This window comes from Puma concolor, chromosome D2 (assembly GCF_028749965.1).
Source record: "Puma concolor isolate L17-30 chromosome D2, mPumCon1.1.hap2, whole genome shotgun sequence".
Taxonomy (NCBI): Eukaryota; Metazoa; Chordata; class Mammalia; order Carnivora; family Felidae; genus Puma; species Puma concolor.
In genome coordinates, this window is record NC_141677.1 from 46,344,340 (window position 1) to 46,358,513 (window position 14,174).

The window sequence follows — 14,174 nt, forward strand, 5'->3', positions numbered from 1 at the left end:
CCCCCCTGCATGGAGCCAGGCTCCCGTAGCAGAACTCCCTCCCACCAGCACTTCACTCTACTTGGGCTCTGGCACTCCACCTCGGCTGTCCTCTTCTCTCACCTTGTATTTGAGCTCTGATGCCCTGTGTTGGGCTGCCGGTTCCCCGCCTCCCCACGTGGACACTCTCTTTGTCCGTCCTGACACCCTATGCCAGGCCCCTCCATGGGGTGCCGTTCTCCATGGGCTTGGCTCCCACAGTGCTGGGCTGTTGGGGCTGCTGTCCTGCCCTCTGCAGATATACTCCTCCCCTGCCAGGTTCCAACACCCACTGGCATGTCCCTTGGTTGGGGGGGTGGGGGCATCTTTGCACTCTGCTTGGGCTCCAACTCCCTGTTCTTGGCCACCAGTCTCCATAACCCTGGCCTCACCTTCCCTCATGGGACACCATCTTGCTCAGCCCTACCTAATGGCTTTTGGACTACACTCAGGCATTTGGAACTAATTTTGGATATGGATATGGGTGTTTGGAAGGGAAGGGAATGGAAGAAGAACAACACATGTGCTTCAAAATTATTTAAAAAAAATTTTTTATTGCTTATTTATTTATTTTTGAGAGAGAGAGGGAGACAGAGGGTGAGCAGGGGAGGGGCAGAGAGAGAGAGAGAGAGAGAGAGAGAGAGAATCTGAAGCAGGCTCCAGGCTCTGAGCTGTCAGCACAGTACCCGTGGGGCTGGAACCAACAGACCGTGAGATCATGTCCTGAGCTGAAGTCGGACACCCAACAGACTGAGCCACCCGGGGGCCCCCCCACCGCCCCCCCCCCCAAATTTTTTTTGAGCAGCACCCAGGAAATCTTTTCAATTTGCATCTCTGGGAAAGTTTCTTTTATTACTGAGAATTCCCTGTGCTGGGTACTCTCTGTTTACACTCCACCCAGGTCCATTCTCCACCATTGTTCTGGCCTTCTTTGTGCCCAGAGAGGCTGGATTCCAGGTGGCTTTGATCAATGGCAGGAACCCACAGGAGACCAGAAGTGGACCGAGACAAGTTGGTATACTTCTGCCCTACTTCCTTTTGTGTCAATGCTGAGTCTCTGGTGACAGTGGCATGCTTCCAGACTACAGCAGCTCATTGGGTGGCCTTTCTTCCATAGTCCCCTGGCTCTGATGACATGATTTTCTTCCCCTCATTCTTTTAGCTGGAGGGTGGTAACTGCCTTTGCTAACCCTTGAGTGCCTCACCACTTCTTGTATTTCCCCTTACCCCTGTCCACACCTCTAGAAGTTACTTTTCGAATAATGTCTCTTCATTTGACTATCTGGGAGTGAATTCGGCTTCCCACTGAGTCTATCACTGATGTGCTTTCATTTTCTTGGTTCTCCCTTCTGGAAATTTTATTAATTGGATAATAGATCATCTGCATTAATCATCTACGTCTCTTGTTTTTGCTCTTAGGTTTTCCATCTTTTTGTGGTTTTGGCTCCATATTATGAGACATTTCCCTACCTTGTCCCAACCATCCCTTCCAATAAAATCAGGAGCTCTCTGTGTCAGCTTGCCATTAGAATGAGCACGCGGTGGGGACGCCTGTGTGGCTCAGTCGGTTAAGGCTCTCCGACTCTTGATTTCAGCTCGGGTCATGATGTCACGGTTCGCGAGTTCAAGCCCCACATCAGGCTCTGCACTATCAGATTCTCTGTCTCCTTCTCCCTCTGCCCTTCCCCTGCTTGCGTGCTCTCTCTCTCTCTCTTTCAAAATAAATAAAAAGGACATTTAAAAAATTAAAAAAGAAAGAATGAGCACGTGGTGGGGCAGGAACATTTCACAGAGGCCTGGCCGTATGGGCTCAGTCTCCAAGAACGAGTGGGAGTTTTCCAGGTGAAAAGTGAGCCCAGTGAGTCCCGGCTGTGGAAGTAACATCGACACAAGCCCGGATATGTCAAATGCATGATATTCTCTAAAAATGAAGAGTGAGTGGAGAAGGAGTCTGGGGGAGACACCCTAGAAGGGTTTAAGGAGAAACAGACTGGCGTGAAAAGCTGCCCATGGATGTGCATGGGGCCTGTCAGCACCATGTCGGATTAATTCTGGTGGGAGTGTGGGTCTGGAGACTGCTGGGTTGGAAAGGGGTGGGGGCGGTGCTCAGGGAGGTGGATGAGCACACAGAAGTCCGGGGTGGAATAACGGCAGCCGCAGATCTCTAGGGCATGTTTCCTGTGCTAGGAGCCGGTCACATCTCATCTCGTTTGCACTAGCAACAGCCCTAGAGGTGGATTTTATTAGCTCCATTTTACAGAAGAGAATTTGAGGCTTGGAGGGTTGGCTCCTGGGCCCAGCTCTTGACCACCCGCCACACTGGATCTTAAGGTGGTGAAATGGGCCTGATTTCAAGTCTCAGCGCATTGCCAGCTAAGAAGTAGTGGGGATCCTTCCCCCACCTTCCTGACCCTCAGCTTTCTCATCAGACCAAGGAGAGCTTGCAGTGGACCAAGGGGTCAATCTGCAAGCTGTTGAGGGCCATTCACGCCTGATGGATTAGTGCTTGCGCTCATCTCCAGGGTGATTCACGTGGAACATGCCTCAGGGAGCAGGAAGTGAGGTCCATCACCAGGCTGTTAAGGAGACTACACGTCTAGGAGGTCAGACCAAAAGCCAGCCACTTTTGTGGCACAGGGAGAACCTTACCGAGCCCCTTCCTCAGAAACTGCAGAATGTAGCCTGCCCGGCCGGCCAGACCTCCCAGTCTGGGGTCCTGGCCCCAGGCTCCCACCCCAGGCTCCCACGAGAGGGGAGGTAGAGTGGCCAGCTTCTTGCTTGAGGCCTCGCCTTTCTCGGAGGGGAGCTTCAGATGCTCCCGCTCTGCTGGGTGCCCAGCTCTGCCGCCAGAGGGCACTGTTTCCTTCTCCAGCAGAGGCGCAGGGTCTGACTGCCAGCTCCCTTAGTGTCCCTCTAACTAGGAATTCTGCTCTGAGGCGCTCCCTCCCCCTCTCAGAGGAGCCACTGCCTGGCCTGCTGTCTCAGCTCCTCGGCCCTTGTCTGACCCACGGGGCAGTGGTTCTCAAATGCGGCCGTGTGGCAGTCTGCCTGAAAGGGCTCACCAGCAAGGCCTACACAGCTGCTCCACGAGAAGGCGGTGACAGCATCTGAATTCTTGCCTCTACAGAGAACAGGTGTCTCTAGGGCTTCCTGCCAGTTGGGTAGTTTCTGCATAGACAATATTCTTTGCTTTAGACTCCAGGAAGCCACTATTATGATCAGGTCCCATTAAATGCATACCTGCCTTCCTTTGGAGACACTGGTGACTTAGTGATGGGGGATGGGGCCACAAGCGTCATCTGCCTCTGCCGCAGAGCACAGAGGGCTGCAGGAATGGATCATAGCAGAAGGGTCATTGCAGGGTCCTTGCGAGCAGAGGCGTGGGTCTGGGTCTGTTGCTTGGCTGAGTGACTGGCAGGGAGGTGCTCAATCTTTGAGTCTCACTTGGCTTCATCAGTAAAGCAGGGATACAAATGCCCACCTCTTGAAGCTATTGTGACGATCAAATAAGGTAGTGTTTGCAGAGTCCACATGTGCCTTAAGTGGCAGCTGCCATTCCAGAAAGGGCCACTGCCCACAACTCCAGGGCCATATCCACAGATGAATAGTACCTCTGGGGTTACTTGGGAAGAGTGGCTGGGAGGCGTGTGTCATGTTATAGGAGAGTGGTCCATGTCCAAAATCTTGAAGCAGATCTGCTAACTCTCAGGAGATTCTCCAAGCACATACTTAATTTTACCATGTGGCCTCCTTGGGAAAGAAAATTATAAGTTAGCGTATTTAAAACAGGAGCAACCCTTATAACAAATCCTGTTCCATTTTGGCCAAGTCTTGTGTCACCTGGGTTCTGACGGAAAAGCACTTTCTCTGTTCATTCTCGTTGCAACAACCTTGGAGGCTCTTCCAGGACCTAGAAGTCCCTCCCGACTGATCACCTGTGCCTCTCTGGAAGCCTCCTTGCTAACATTCTCCAGCCACACTGCCTCCTGTGGTCTCCAGGGGCCAAATGCCTGCAGCCTCAGGGCCTTTGCTCTTGCTGTGCCCTCTGCCCGGACCACCCATCTTGAGCTGACCTATTTCCCCACAGCATGTCACTCCACACTAACTCATTGACTTGTCCCTTGTTTGTCTTCCTTCTCAGGACTGGGAGCTCCAGGATGACCCAGGACAGGCACCCCGTCTTCTTCAGTTCTGTGTGCCCACCAGGAGAGTCAGGCTCATAGGAAGCCTGCAATTAATATTCGTGAACGAGTTTATGAAAAGCAGGTCTTCTTAGGCCCATTTCATACATGAGGAAACTGAGGCCCAGGCACGGAGAGAGCAGCGCAGTTCCAGTCTGTGCCGTGCGGAGCGGAGCCGGGGTGGGCGTGGGGGAGACCCGCGTGCAGGGAGGGCCGTGGGGCCCGAGGCGCGGCTCCCGCAGCGGGCGCCTGGGTCTCAGGGCGGCGGGAGCGTCCCCGTGGGCGGTCACTGGCGGCAGACTGGGCGGGCGCGGGAGCGCGGGGTGGCGGAGGAGGGAGCCCAGCGGGCCAGCGGCAGAGCGGCAGGGAGGCTCCGCTCGGCAGGCAGAGAGCGCCAGGGCCGCCGGAGCGGGTAGGCGGGCTCAGCCCCGAGACGGGCCCCGCGGGTGCAGGGGCGGGGGCGCCCGGGGCCCAGTGCGAGGGGTCCTCCGGGAAGCCGTGCGCGCTGCTGCATCTGGGAGCATGGGGAGGGGGTGTCGGTGGGGGGGGGGGCTTCAAGGAGCCCAGGGCTCAGAGACACGCTACCGTGGTCTCGGGTGGAGGGCGGGGTGGGCAGGGGGGCAGCCCCAGCTCCTCGTGTGGCCTTGGGCTCCCATAGCCTCCAGGTCCTCCCCTGAAACGTTGATGGCTCTCTGCCTCATCTTGTGGGCTGCGAGGAGAGGGGTAAGGGGTGCATGGCAAGTGTCTGGGCGCCTGGGGCATTCGGAGACCAGGAGCTATTGGCTGAAATTTCAGGAAACAAAATAGATGTCCTTTCCATTCTCACTTCCTTGGGAGATTGATAGGATTTATATTAGTTCTTAATTTTTCTCTGGAGGGGGGGGACGCAGGCTGCAGGGGAGACCTCCCTCAGGGGTTCAGGTGTTCCCCCCATCCCCCTTGACTAGCCAGCTGCCTGGGAAATACATCTGAAGGCATCATTTTACTGCCATTGCACAATAATCCCCTCCTTCCTCCCAGACTGGCCATCCCCTGCGGCGTACCTGAAGGACATAAGATCTGGTCCTCACTGGGCATCTTTGCGGTGCACAGTGGGAAGTGAGGGACAATCTTTGTATGAGGTCCCATGTGGGGGGGTCCCAGTCTCCCAGAATGGTCTGAAGTGGTCCCTGTGACCGCTGCTCGCTGCTCAGCAATCCCGGGGAGTGGATGTGATCACCCTGAGGGGGTCATTGCACTGCTGGAGGCTGCAAGGGACGTCATTGGACACCTGGTCACTCGGAAGGGACCGGTACCTGCCCAGTCGTGTCTCCTCCATGGGGAGCTGTTGCTCTCATGCTCTGCCACAGAGAGGTCTCTGAGGCTCCAAATTGTATCAGTAAGGCGGCAACTCTAAGAGTGTCATTGCATTAGAGATTCCAAACCCAGGTCAGCTTGGGGAGGACAAGAGCCTGAAGAGGCTGGGTGGTCTTTGGAGCTGCTGGGGGGGTGGGCATTCTGAGCCAGCATGCTAGAACCAAAGTCCAAAGCTCTCAGCGTGACCAATGGAGGTCCCTGGGGTACCTTCTTATTTGGCTGAACCTCCTACCGGCACCCCTGGGCGCTCCCTGGGGCCCTGGGCTCCGTCAGGCTTTGTCAGGGATATTCGTCTGCCATGTTTACAGGTCAACAATGGTTGGATACTGGCAATTTCACATGGTTCAGTCTAGGAATGCCTTCCTCCCAGGGCTGTGGTGTGGATCAATGCTCAGTGGAGTATCAGTCACCTGAAGCTCAGGGAAAGCTGATGTCCTTCTGCCCTCTGTCTCCAGGAAAGCGTGTGCTCTCCAGAGTGAGGCGAGCCCCCTCCCTCCTTGGGGTCTCTCCTCCAAGACTGGGCTCCCGCACGCCCTCTCCTGCCTGCCCTTCCAAGTCCTCTTCCTGCTCCCCTGGCTGCACCAGGCTCAGATCCTGCCCCTCCCCAGGTGCAGCCTCTCGGGCTGTTTGGGCATCTCCCAGGATGTCCAGGGACCAAACTTGTCCCTCAGCATCCTGGGGCCCTCATCTACAGACAGGTCAGTGCAGGTGAGGCACTGACTCACCTGCATGAGGCCTGTAGTGAGTGTCTCTCAGGCTAGTCACTGGCCTGCGGACAGGGTGGTCTTCCGCTTTGAAATGCACGTGGTGGGAGTGTGGCCCTTTCCAGCCCTGGATAGAGTTGGCTACTCGGCTGTGGGGCAGGGTTTGGAGCAGGAGGGCGCTGAAGCAGGGCTCGTGCCCTTTTGAGGCCGGGCACTGGGCAGAGGATTGGAGTAGGGGATTCGTCCCAGCGCTGTGCCCTCCCGCAGGACTTTCTTTTTTTTTTTTTTTTTTTAATTTTTTTTCAACATTTATTTATTTTTGGGACAGAGAGAGACAGAGCATGAACAGGGGAGGGGCAGAGAGAGAGGAAGACACAGAATCGGAAACAGGCTCCAGGCTCTGAGCCATCAGCCCAGAGCCTGACGCGGGGCTCGAACTCACGGACCGCGAGATCGTGACCTGGCTGAAGTCGGACGCTTAACCGACTGCGCCACCCAGGCGCCCCCCGCAGGACTTTCTAAAGAGGCTTTGGGTCAGAGCTGGAGCCAGGTGCACTCAGGGGCCTGTGCCTGGGTTCGTAGGATCGCTGTGGCCAGTTCTTCTGGTGGAAGGGAGCAGGGTCCCCTCCGGTGGGGTTGGCGGGATGTGTGGGAAGAGAAGGCAACTAATGTTCGAAGAGCACTGCTCATGCCAGGCTGGTCTTGTTGTAAAATGGGCAACTCAGCTTCCCAGGAGGTGGCAGAGAGAGCTCCTGACCAGGACCTGGTCCATCGAATTATGTTCTTTGTCCAAGGGACGAGATGGGGACTGAACTGAAAGAGTCTAAGGGAAGGGAGCTCCAGAGTCCTACCTTTCAGACCCCCCTCTTCCCTATTTCACCCCCTGACTTTGGGGAACCAGGCTGTCCTATAGGTATCACACCCTGCCTCATACAACTGAGGAAACTGAGGCTCAGAAAGGTTCAGCGACTTTCCCAAGGCCACTCTACAGATAGGTGGCAGGGCAAGGAATTTGAACCCAGGACAAGCCCGCGGCCTGCTGGCCCCCCTAGGTTCCTGATAAGTTTCTCTGTTGTTTTCCTAGATGCCTGTGGTGGCTTTATCTGTGCAACAAAGGACACTGTTCTTGACCCCAGGGGCACTCAGACAACCCAAGAGACAGGCCTACGGCCTGCTCTTGGGTGAACCCCGCTCCCAGCAGCCAGGTGACCCACTGCCCACAACCAATGGTTTCACTCTGACCATTCCTAACCCTGAACCCTGAAGTCCCAGTTGGTGGAGCTGTGGCTGGATCTTGACCCCTTTGCACCAGGCCCTGGCGGCATCCAAGTCCAATCTCCTTCCTTGATTCTGCTCAGGAGCACCTGTCCCGAGGGATCCTCTGTTCCAGGGGGTCCCCACCTCTCAGCAGGTTCTATAGAAGGAATCTGGCCTTCCTGCTGACCCGGCTGTTGGATTTGAATTACTGCTACCTTGCCCCTGGAGTGGCTTCTGGAAATCCTCAGTCCTTGCGTGCAGAGGGCCCTTCTGGGGTGGAGGTTCATGGAGTCCTCCCGGCGGGCCCCTCCCAGCCTCTGCAGAAACATGCAAGGGCCTGCTGGCAATTTTGCTCCTTTCTGGGTCCCCCGGCCCCCTGGCTCCCCATGATACTTTCTTGCCTTGCTCTTCTCCCAGTGCCAGCACTTTCCTCCTTCGCCGGTCCCACAAGCTGCTGGGAAAGGGCTGGTTTGGGTTCAGACATCCATGTGGTCTAGTCAGCAGGGGCTGGTACGGGGTGCCCTGGACCACTGTGACCATCCCTTGTGTTAGCTCTTCACTGGTTCTCTAAGAAGGGGTCTGCAAGCCTGGCAGACCCCCAGTGCCATCTTCTTCAGCCCTCCCTTTCCTCCTGACCTGGCCCTCGTACTCAGTCTATTCTCTACATCCAAGTGATCTTTCTGGAATGGATTCGGCCTTGCTGGCCAGATTGCATGCCTCTCCCAGCATGCCTGCTCTGGCCCACCTCTCCGGCCTCATTGCTTACCATTGCCTTCCACCAACTCGGGGATCCAGTTGTTCTGAACTGCTCACTGTTCTCTGAGGAGGCTCTGCTCTTTCTTGCCCGCCCCCCCCCCCCCACCATCTTGCCCATGCTGTTCCCTGCACCTTGAATTCCCTCCTCTATCTTGCCCATTGGGTGGTTGACTCCTCTTCAACTTTGAGGCCGTGGATCAATGTAACTTTCTCTCTCATCTTCCTGCTTCTTCTCTGATCTCCCCACTCACAGGCATCCCATTCCTACTGGTTTGGGCCGTGGCAATATGGCCTTGAGGTTCACCTGTATTCCTGGTGGTCAGTTCCTGTGGCTGTATATCATCTTGGCCTTTGTTTCTAACATGGGGCTTGGCACATGTTTATTGAGTGAATGAGTTGAGTGACAGTTTTCTGGAGTTTCCATGAACTCTGCTGTGATCGTGCTGCTTTCGGCCAGTTTGGAGCCGCTGGTATTGCCTCCCACCGTTGACTCAGCCCTGGCTGGTGGTTATCCAGAGCCTCGGGTTTGCGTCACATTTGCTGCTTCTGAGCACAGTGTATCCACCACATTTCTATGCACATTTCTAAGACTGTGGTGTCAGAATAATACTCCTGCCTCTGAGATTCAGTAGTCAAAATAACCAGACTGTAAACTGTTAGTTGAATTCACGACCTGGTCTTATAAATGGCCAAATGTACCTCATCTTTATAAGCCAAATTAAATGCACGGTGAGTGATGTTCGTGAGAGCTGACAAATAAAGTTTACTGCTCTCTGGTTAATTTTGGCCATACTCTATAAAAACTGCCTTTAAATTAGCACTTGATGATGAAGAACATATATATGTTCACAAATGGACATGACCGTTATGTAGGACTTAAAGAATATCTGAAATAGGGTCTTCCTCTCTGAATAGTATTTATCAGAATGGGACTCAAGGACGAAATGCACAAGAATCGCATGGGCCATATGTTGAAATATATGGACCCCTGGGCGCTATCTTAGACTCACTTAACTGCCTGTCCTGGTGAAGGGCTCTGGAGTCTGCACTTTTGACATGCCCCTGGAATGGGTCTGATGCTTTCTGAGGGCTGGGGACTGCCTGAGAGTTTAGTGACAGTCAGAGATCCCATGGAGAAGGTGTATCACGGTGGTGTGTGGAATGATCTGGTGGCTTTCCCTGTCAGAATATCTGTCACTGGCATTACCACCTGGAGATTCTGGAGTCGAAATCCCAATGTGGTCTTGGCAGAGGGTCCCTTGTGTTGAGGAGACACCAGGGCACAGAGATGTGGACCAGGCTGCTGAGTTTGGAAACTGCAAACTGTTTTGGGTGACTTAAGCATAGGCAGGTCAGTAGGCAACCATAACCTTGGCCCTACCCATGTGTAGCATGATGGGCGTGGGGAGAGAGCCAGTGTGCCGATGACCCAGTATTTTTGTACCTAGCAGTCATCAACTCTGTCATGTGTCACCTGAGAAACAGGGCTGACAGGGCAGGTAGGGGCTGAGACCTGGAGGGTGTACTGTGTTTCGAGCCCTGAGGTTTAGTTCTATTCTCAAGGGCGTGGGGTGCTGTAGAAGGACCTGAGTGCCAAGTGGCATTTACTGCGTTTCTATTTGGATAAGATGTGACAAGAGGATTTCTACCCATACTCCTTAAGCAGTTCTGTCTTTGAACTCTGCTTATGAAAATCTAGTTTCTCTACCATTAAAGCAGACTTGGAAGCCTGAGGTCAGAAGGAATTTGTATAACAACTTCTGGCATCAGACCCGGGTTCGTATCTGAGCCCTGTTACTGATTAGCTGTGTGACTGTGGGCAAGTTGCTTACATCTCTGAGTCTCAGGTCCTCGAGGTCCCAGCAGCCTTGGGATGGAAGCCATGACCCTCTCTACCTGACCCCCACTTCTCCCTGGGGTCCACGCAGGAGGCATGATCACTGAGTACCATTTGTCTGTTTGCTTTGTAGGCACTGTCACTGAATCTTCTGGAATCTTCTCACCTGCACCATGAACATCTCTCACTTCCTGGCCTTGCTGCTCCCAGGATCCCCACAGGGTCAAAACAGGAGCAGGTCAAGGAGCATTCCATACAACTTCTCTGACCACTGCCAGGATTCTCTGGACCCAATGGTCTTTATTGTTGTCTCTTATAGCATCGAGACTATTGTGGGGGTCCTGGGCAACCTCTGCTTGATATGTGTGACCATTAGGCAGAAAGAGAAAACCAATGTGACCAACCTGCTCATTGCCAACCTGGCTTTCTCTGACTTTCTCATGTGCCTCATCTGCCAACCACTCACGGCCATATACACTATTATGGACTACTGGGTCTTTGGGGAGGCCCTTTGCAAGATGTCAGCATTCATCCAGTGTATGTCGGTGACAGTCTCCATCCTTTCGCTTGTCCTTGTGGCCCTGGAGAGGCATCAGCTCATCATCAACCCAACAGGCTGGAAGCCCAGCATCTCCCAGGCCTACCTGGGGATTGTGGTCATCTGGCTCATCGCCTGTCTCCTCTCCCTGCCCTTCCTGGTCAACAGTGTCCTAGAGAATGTCTTTCACAAGAACCACTCCAAGGCTGTGGAGTTTCTGTTAGATAAGGTGGTCTGTACAGAGTCCTGGCCGCTGTACCACCACCGCATCATCTACACCACCTCCCTGCTGCTCTTCCAGTACTGCATGCCCCTGGCCTTCATCCTGGTCTGCTACGTCCGCATCTACCGGCACCTGCGGAAGAGGAAGCAGGTGTTCCGCAAGGGCACCTACAGCTCGCGGGCTTGGCAGATGAAGAGGATCAATGGCATCCTCGTGGCGATGGTGGTTGCCTTCGCCGTGCTCTGGCTGCCGCTGCATGTGTTCAACAGTCTGGAGGACTGGTACCATGAGGCCATCCCCATCTGTTATGGCAACTTCATCTTCTTGGTGTGCCATCTGCTTGCCATGGCCTCTACCTGTGTCAACCCTTTCATTTATGGCTTTCTCAACACCAACTTCAAGAAGGAGATCAAGGCCTTGGTGCTGACATGTCAGCAGAGTGCCCCCGTGGAAGAGTATGAGCACCTGCCCCTATCCACAGTGCACACGGAAGTCTCCAAAGGGTCTCTGAGGCTCAGTGGCAGGTCCAACCCCATTTAACCAGGTGTAGGCCTTCTCCCTGCCATGGTCATTGTCAAGTTCCTTTACTTAGCCAAGTGGGCCAACTGCATCATTACTGGCATCATTATTGGCATTCTGGTGGACACCATCCTTACGGGCTTTCTGGAGCCCAGAGAGGCTGGAAAGAACCCATTTTTGCAACCATTTGCATTGTGAAGACTGACATTCAGTTGGTTCAGCCATTTGTTCCTGGGAGAATTCTGAGCATGGATTCTGCGGGTCACAGTATGTCTTGTAGCCTGAGCAGGTGCCAGAGCCAGAGATGGTCTGCTCGTTGCAGGCAGAGTTCATTCTGGCAATTCAGAAACAGATGCTCAGCCTGGGAGCCCAAGGGTTTCACCTCCTCCAGTGAGACTGTGAGGTCACTGTGGAGTCAGGGAGGGAGCACGGGGGTCAAAGCTCTGGACCTTGGTCAGGCCCTCACCTCTTGGAGAGGTGATGTTGGTGGACAGGCTTTGTAAGTGGTAAAGAAGTCTATGGAGGCAAGTTAGCACATCCAGGTGCAGAGAATGGATCATGCTTACCTTGGGTCTTCATGCTCCAATGCAGGAGGAAAGTCAGTCCTGAGCAGCAGGAATCCCATGATTCATATCCTGCTCCATATTCCTCTTTCACTGCCTCCGCCACCTCATGTGGAAATGAGCCTGCAAGTATCTCCCCTTGATAAACACCTTGAGGGGGACATCTGCATCACCATAGGGCTTGTCCTCCATGCCTAGGACAGGACCTGGTGCAGGGAGAGGGCTCCAGCAAGGTTTGCCATGGTAGGCTGATGGTGTAAACATGCCCCTGCTGAGGGCCTGGCTGAGCACGGGCGCCCTGTGCCATGGTCCAGCATGGGAAGGGCCAGGTTGCTGCAGCCATGCTCTCTTACCTGCCTTTCCTAGCCTTTAGGACCTCTCTTGCCAGACAAGGCAGCAGGCCAGGGACTCTGTGACCTTCCCCCATGTTGACCCACTGCCAAGGCTGACAGCACTCAAGGTTGTGACTCTGGCCTCTGTTCCACACTCTGACCACTAAGCTGACTTGCTCTAGGTGATGTGCATTGTTGTTCCAAAGCCTCCCCAGGCCTTCAGTAGGGGCAGGGGCAGGGGGTTCGTGAATTTGGCTTAACAGGACACTGGCTGAAAGGAGTAGGAGTCCTCCTTCCTCCAGCCCACCAGGGAAAATGGAGAAATGGCTACAATGAATGTGAATATCTCACCCATGGAGGTCTTGCCCCAGTCTTCTGGCTGCTGAGCCAGATCCAAGGCTTTATCTCTGTGTGGACCAGACAGGTCAAGCTTGCCTCTGGGCCACTTTCAATGGGACACCCAGGTCTGGCTCTGCCTGCTCAGTTTCACCTACCCTCTGGCAGAGTGGGCAGTGGCTAGACCCACCATGGCCTCCAGGGGCAGGGTATTCAGGTGCCCAGAGCCCTCAAGTATCTCACTGGGAGGCTGCTAGGACCGCTGTTCACAGGATATGTGGCAGAGGGCCAGGCAACAGAAGATTGAACAATCACGTCTGACTGTCTCTCTGACCTGGCCCCTGACCGAGAACTTGTGCAGCCGACACCCAAGACAAGTAATCTGTGAGCCACCAGCCCCCTTCCTGGAGTTTATTTCTTCCCAGGTTTTGGTCATATCTCTCATTCTGTTTCTTTATTGACTTTTACCCTGGCTTTTGGAATAGATTTTGAGCCACTGTATTGGGTGCAGCTTGTGCTTGTCCTCTGGTGCCATCTGCTGCTGGCTGCTCCCGGTAACCACCTGCCAGCAAAGCCCAGACCTTGGGGCCCATCCCAGCAAGATGTCATTGACCAAGCTTCCCGAAGAATGTGGGGGCCTCAGACGCCTCCAGAGCCCATGCAATTGCCTGGGGTTTACGCCTCATCACTCGTATCAGTGGTGCCAAGATGCTTGGGGACAAGGATGCTTTAGGGTGCCCACATGACTGAGGACAGGGGAACTGGGTTGGACATCTGGCAGAGGTGCTTGGCATTAGGAATTGGGGTAGTGGGTGAGAGCTTTGTTGAGCATCTTCTATGCTGTCTTCACCTTGCTTGAGTTGACACAACTTACCTGGATGGCTGTCTCCTGCTCCCAGTTCCTAATGACCCTTGGAGTTGTCTGGTTCCCCAGTGTACCCTGGGACCTTGCTGCTCAAAGTATGCTCAGAAGACCAGCAGCCTTAGCAGCACTTAGAACTCGTTAGATATGTGGAATCCCTATTCCCACCTGAGACCTATTGAATCAGAATCTGCATTTGATCAGAACCTCTAAGTTAATGGTGTACATGTTCAGGTTGGAGAAGCTCTGCTCTAGGAAACAGAGTGCCTGGAGCCTGGAGCTGCTCGGTGAGCACCTGTGGACACCCACTCTGGGATCTCGACTAGAGTTCTAGGAATCCTTGTTCTGGAAATAAGGCTTTAAGATGGTATGGCTGAAAAGGTGGGTTATTCCACTGTGGTTGTTTGTCTCTTCTCTGACTGCATGTGAACATATTTCTTGTGAGACCTGCTCATTCCTTAAATAAATATTTGCAAAATGAACAGTTTGTGTAGTTAAATTCTCAGTGAATGTGCCCCTCTGTATTCTGCTCTGTTTCCCTTTGAGCTATATTGTCAACCGTTCTTTATGTTGCTATATATCATTTTTGACAGCTGATTAAGGATTTAGAAAATGTGCCAGTGAAAGCTGGTACCTCCGAGCGATATCTCTCTTTAGCTTCTGGAAGGGCCTTTCTCTGTCCCTGCTAATCG

The 14,174-nt window shown here is 53.9% G+C and overlaps 1 protein-coding gene across 1 annotated transcript; it reads left to right on the top strand.

Annotated features, from left to right (window-relative positions):
- The first annotated feature begins 4,510 nt into the window (after positions 1–4,510).
- On the top strand, positions 4,511–13,964 carry NPY4R2 (neuropeptide Y receptor Y4-2). Its single transcript, XM_086680204.1, has 2 exons — positions 4,511–4,611; positions 10,243–13,964. Exon 2 carries the CDS (start codon positions 10,283–10,285, stop codon positions 11,408–11,410), a length of 1,128 nt encoding a protein of 375 aa, XP_086536330.1. The 5' UTR covers positions 4,511–4,611; positions 10,243–10,282; the 3' UTR covers positions 11,411–13,964.
- The last annotated feature ends 210 nt before the right edge of the window (positions 13,965–14,174 follow it).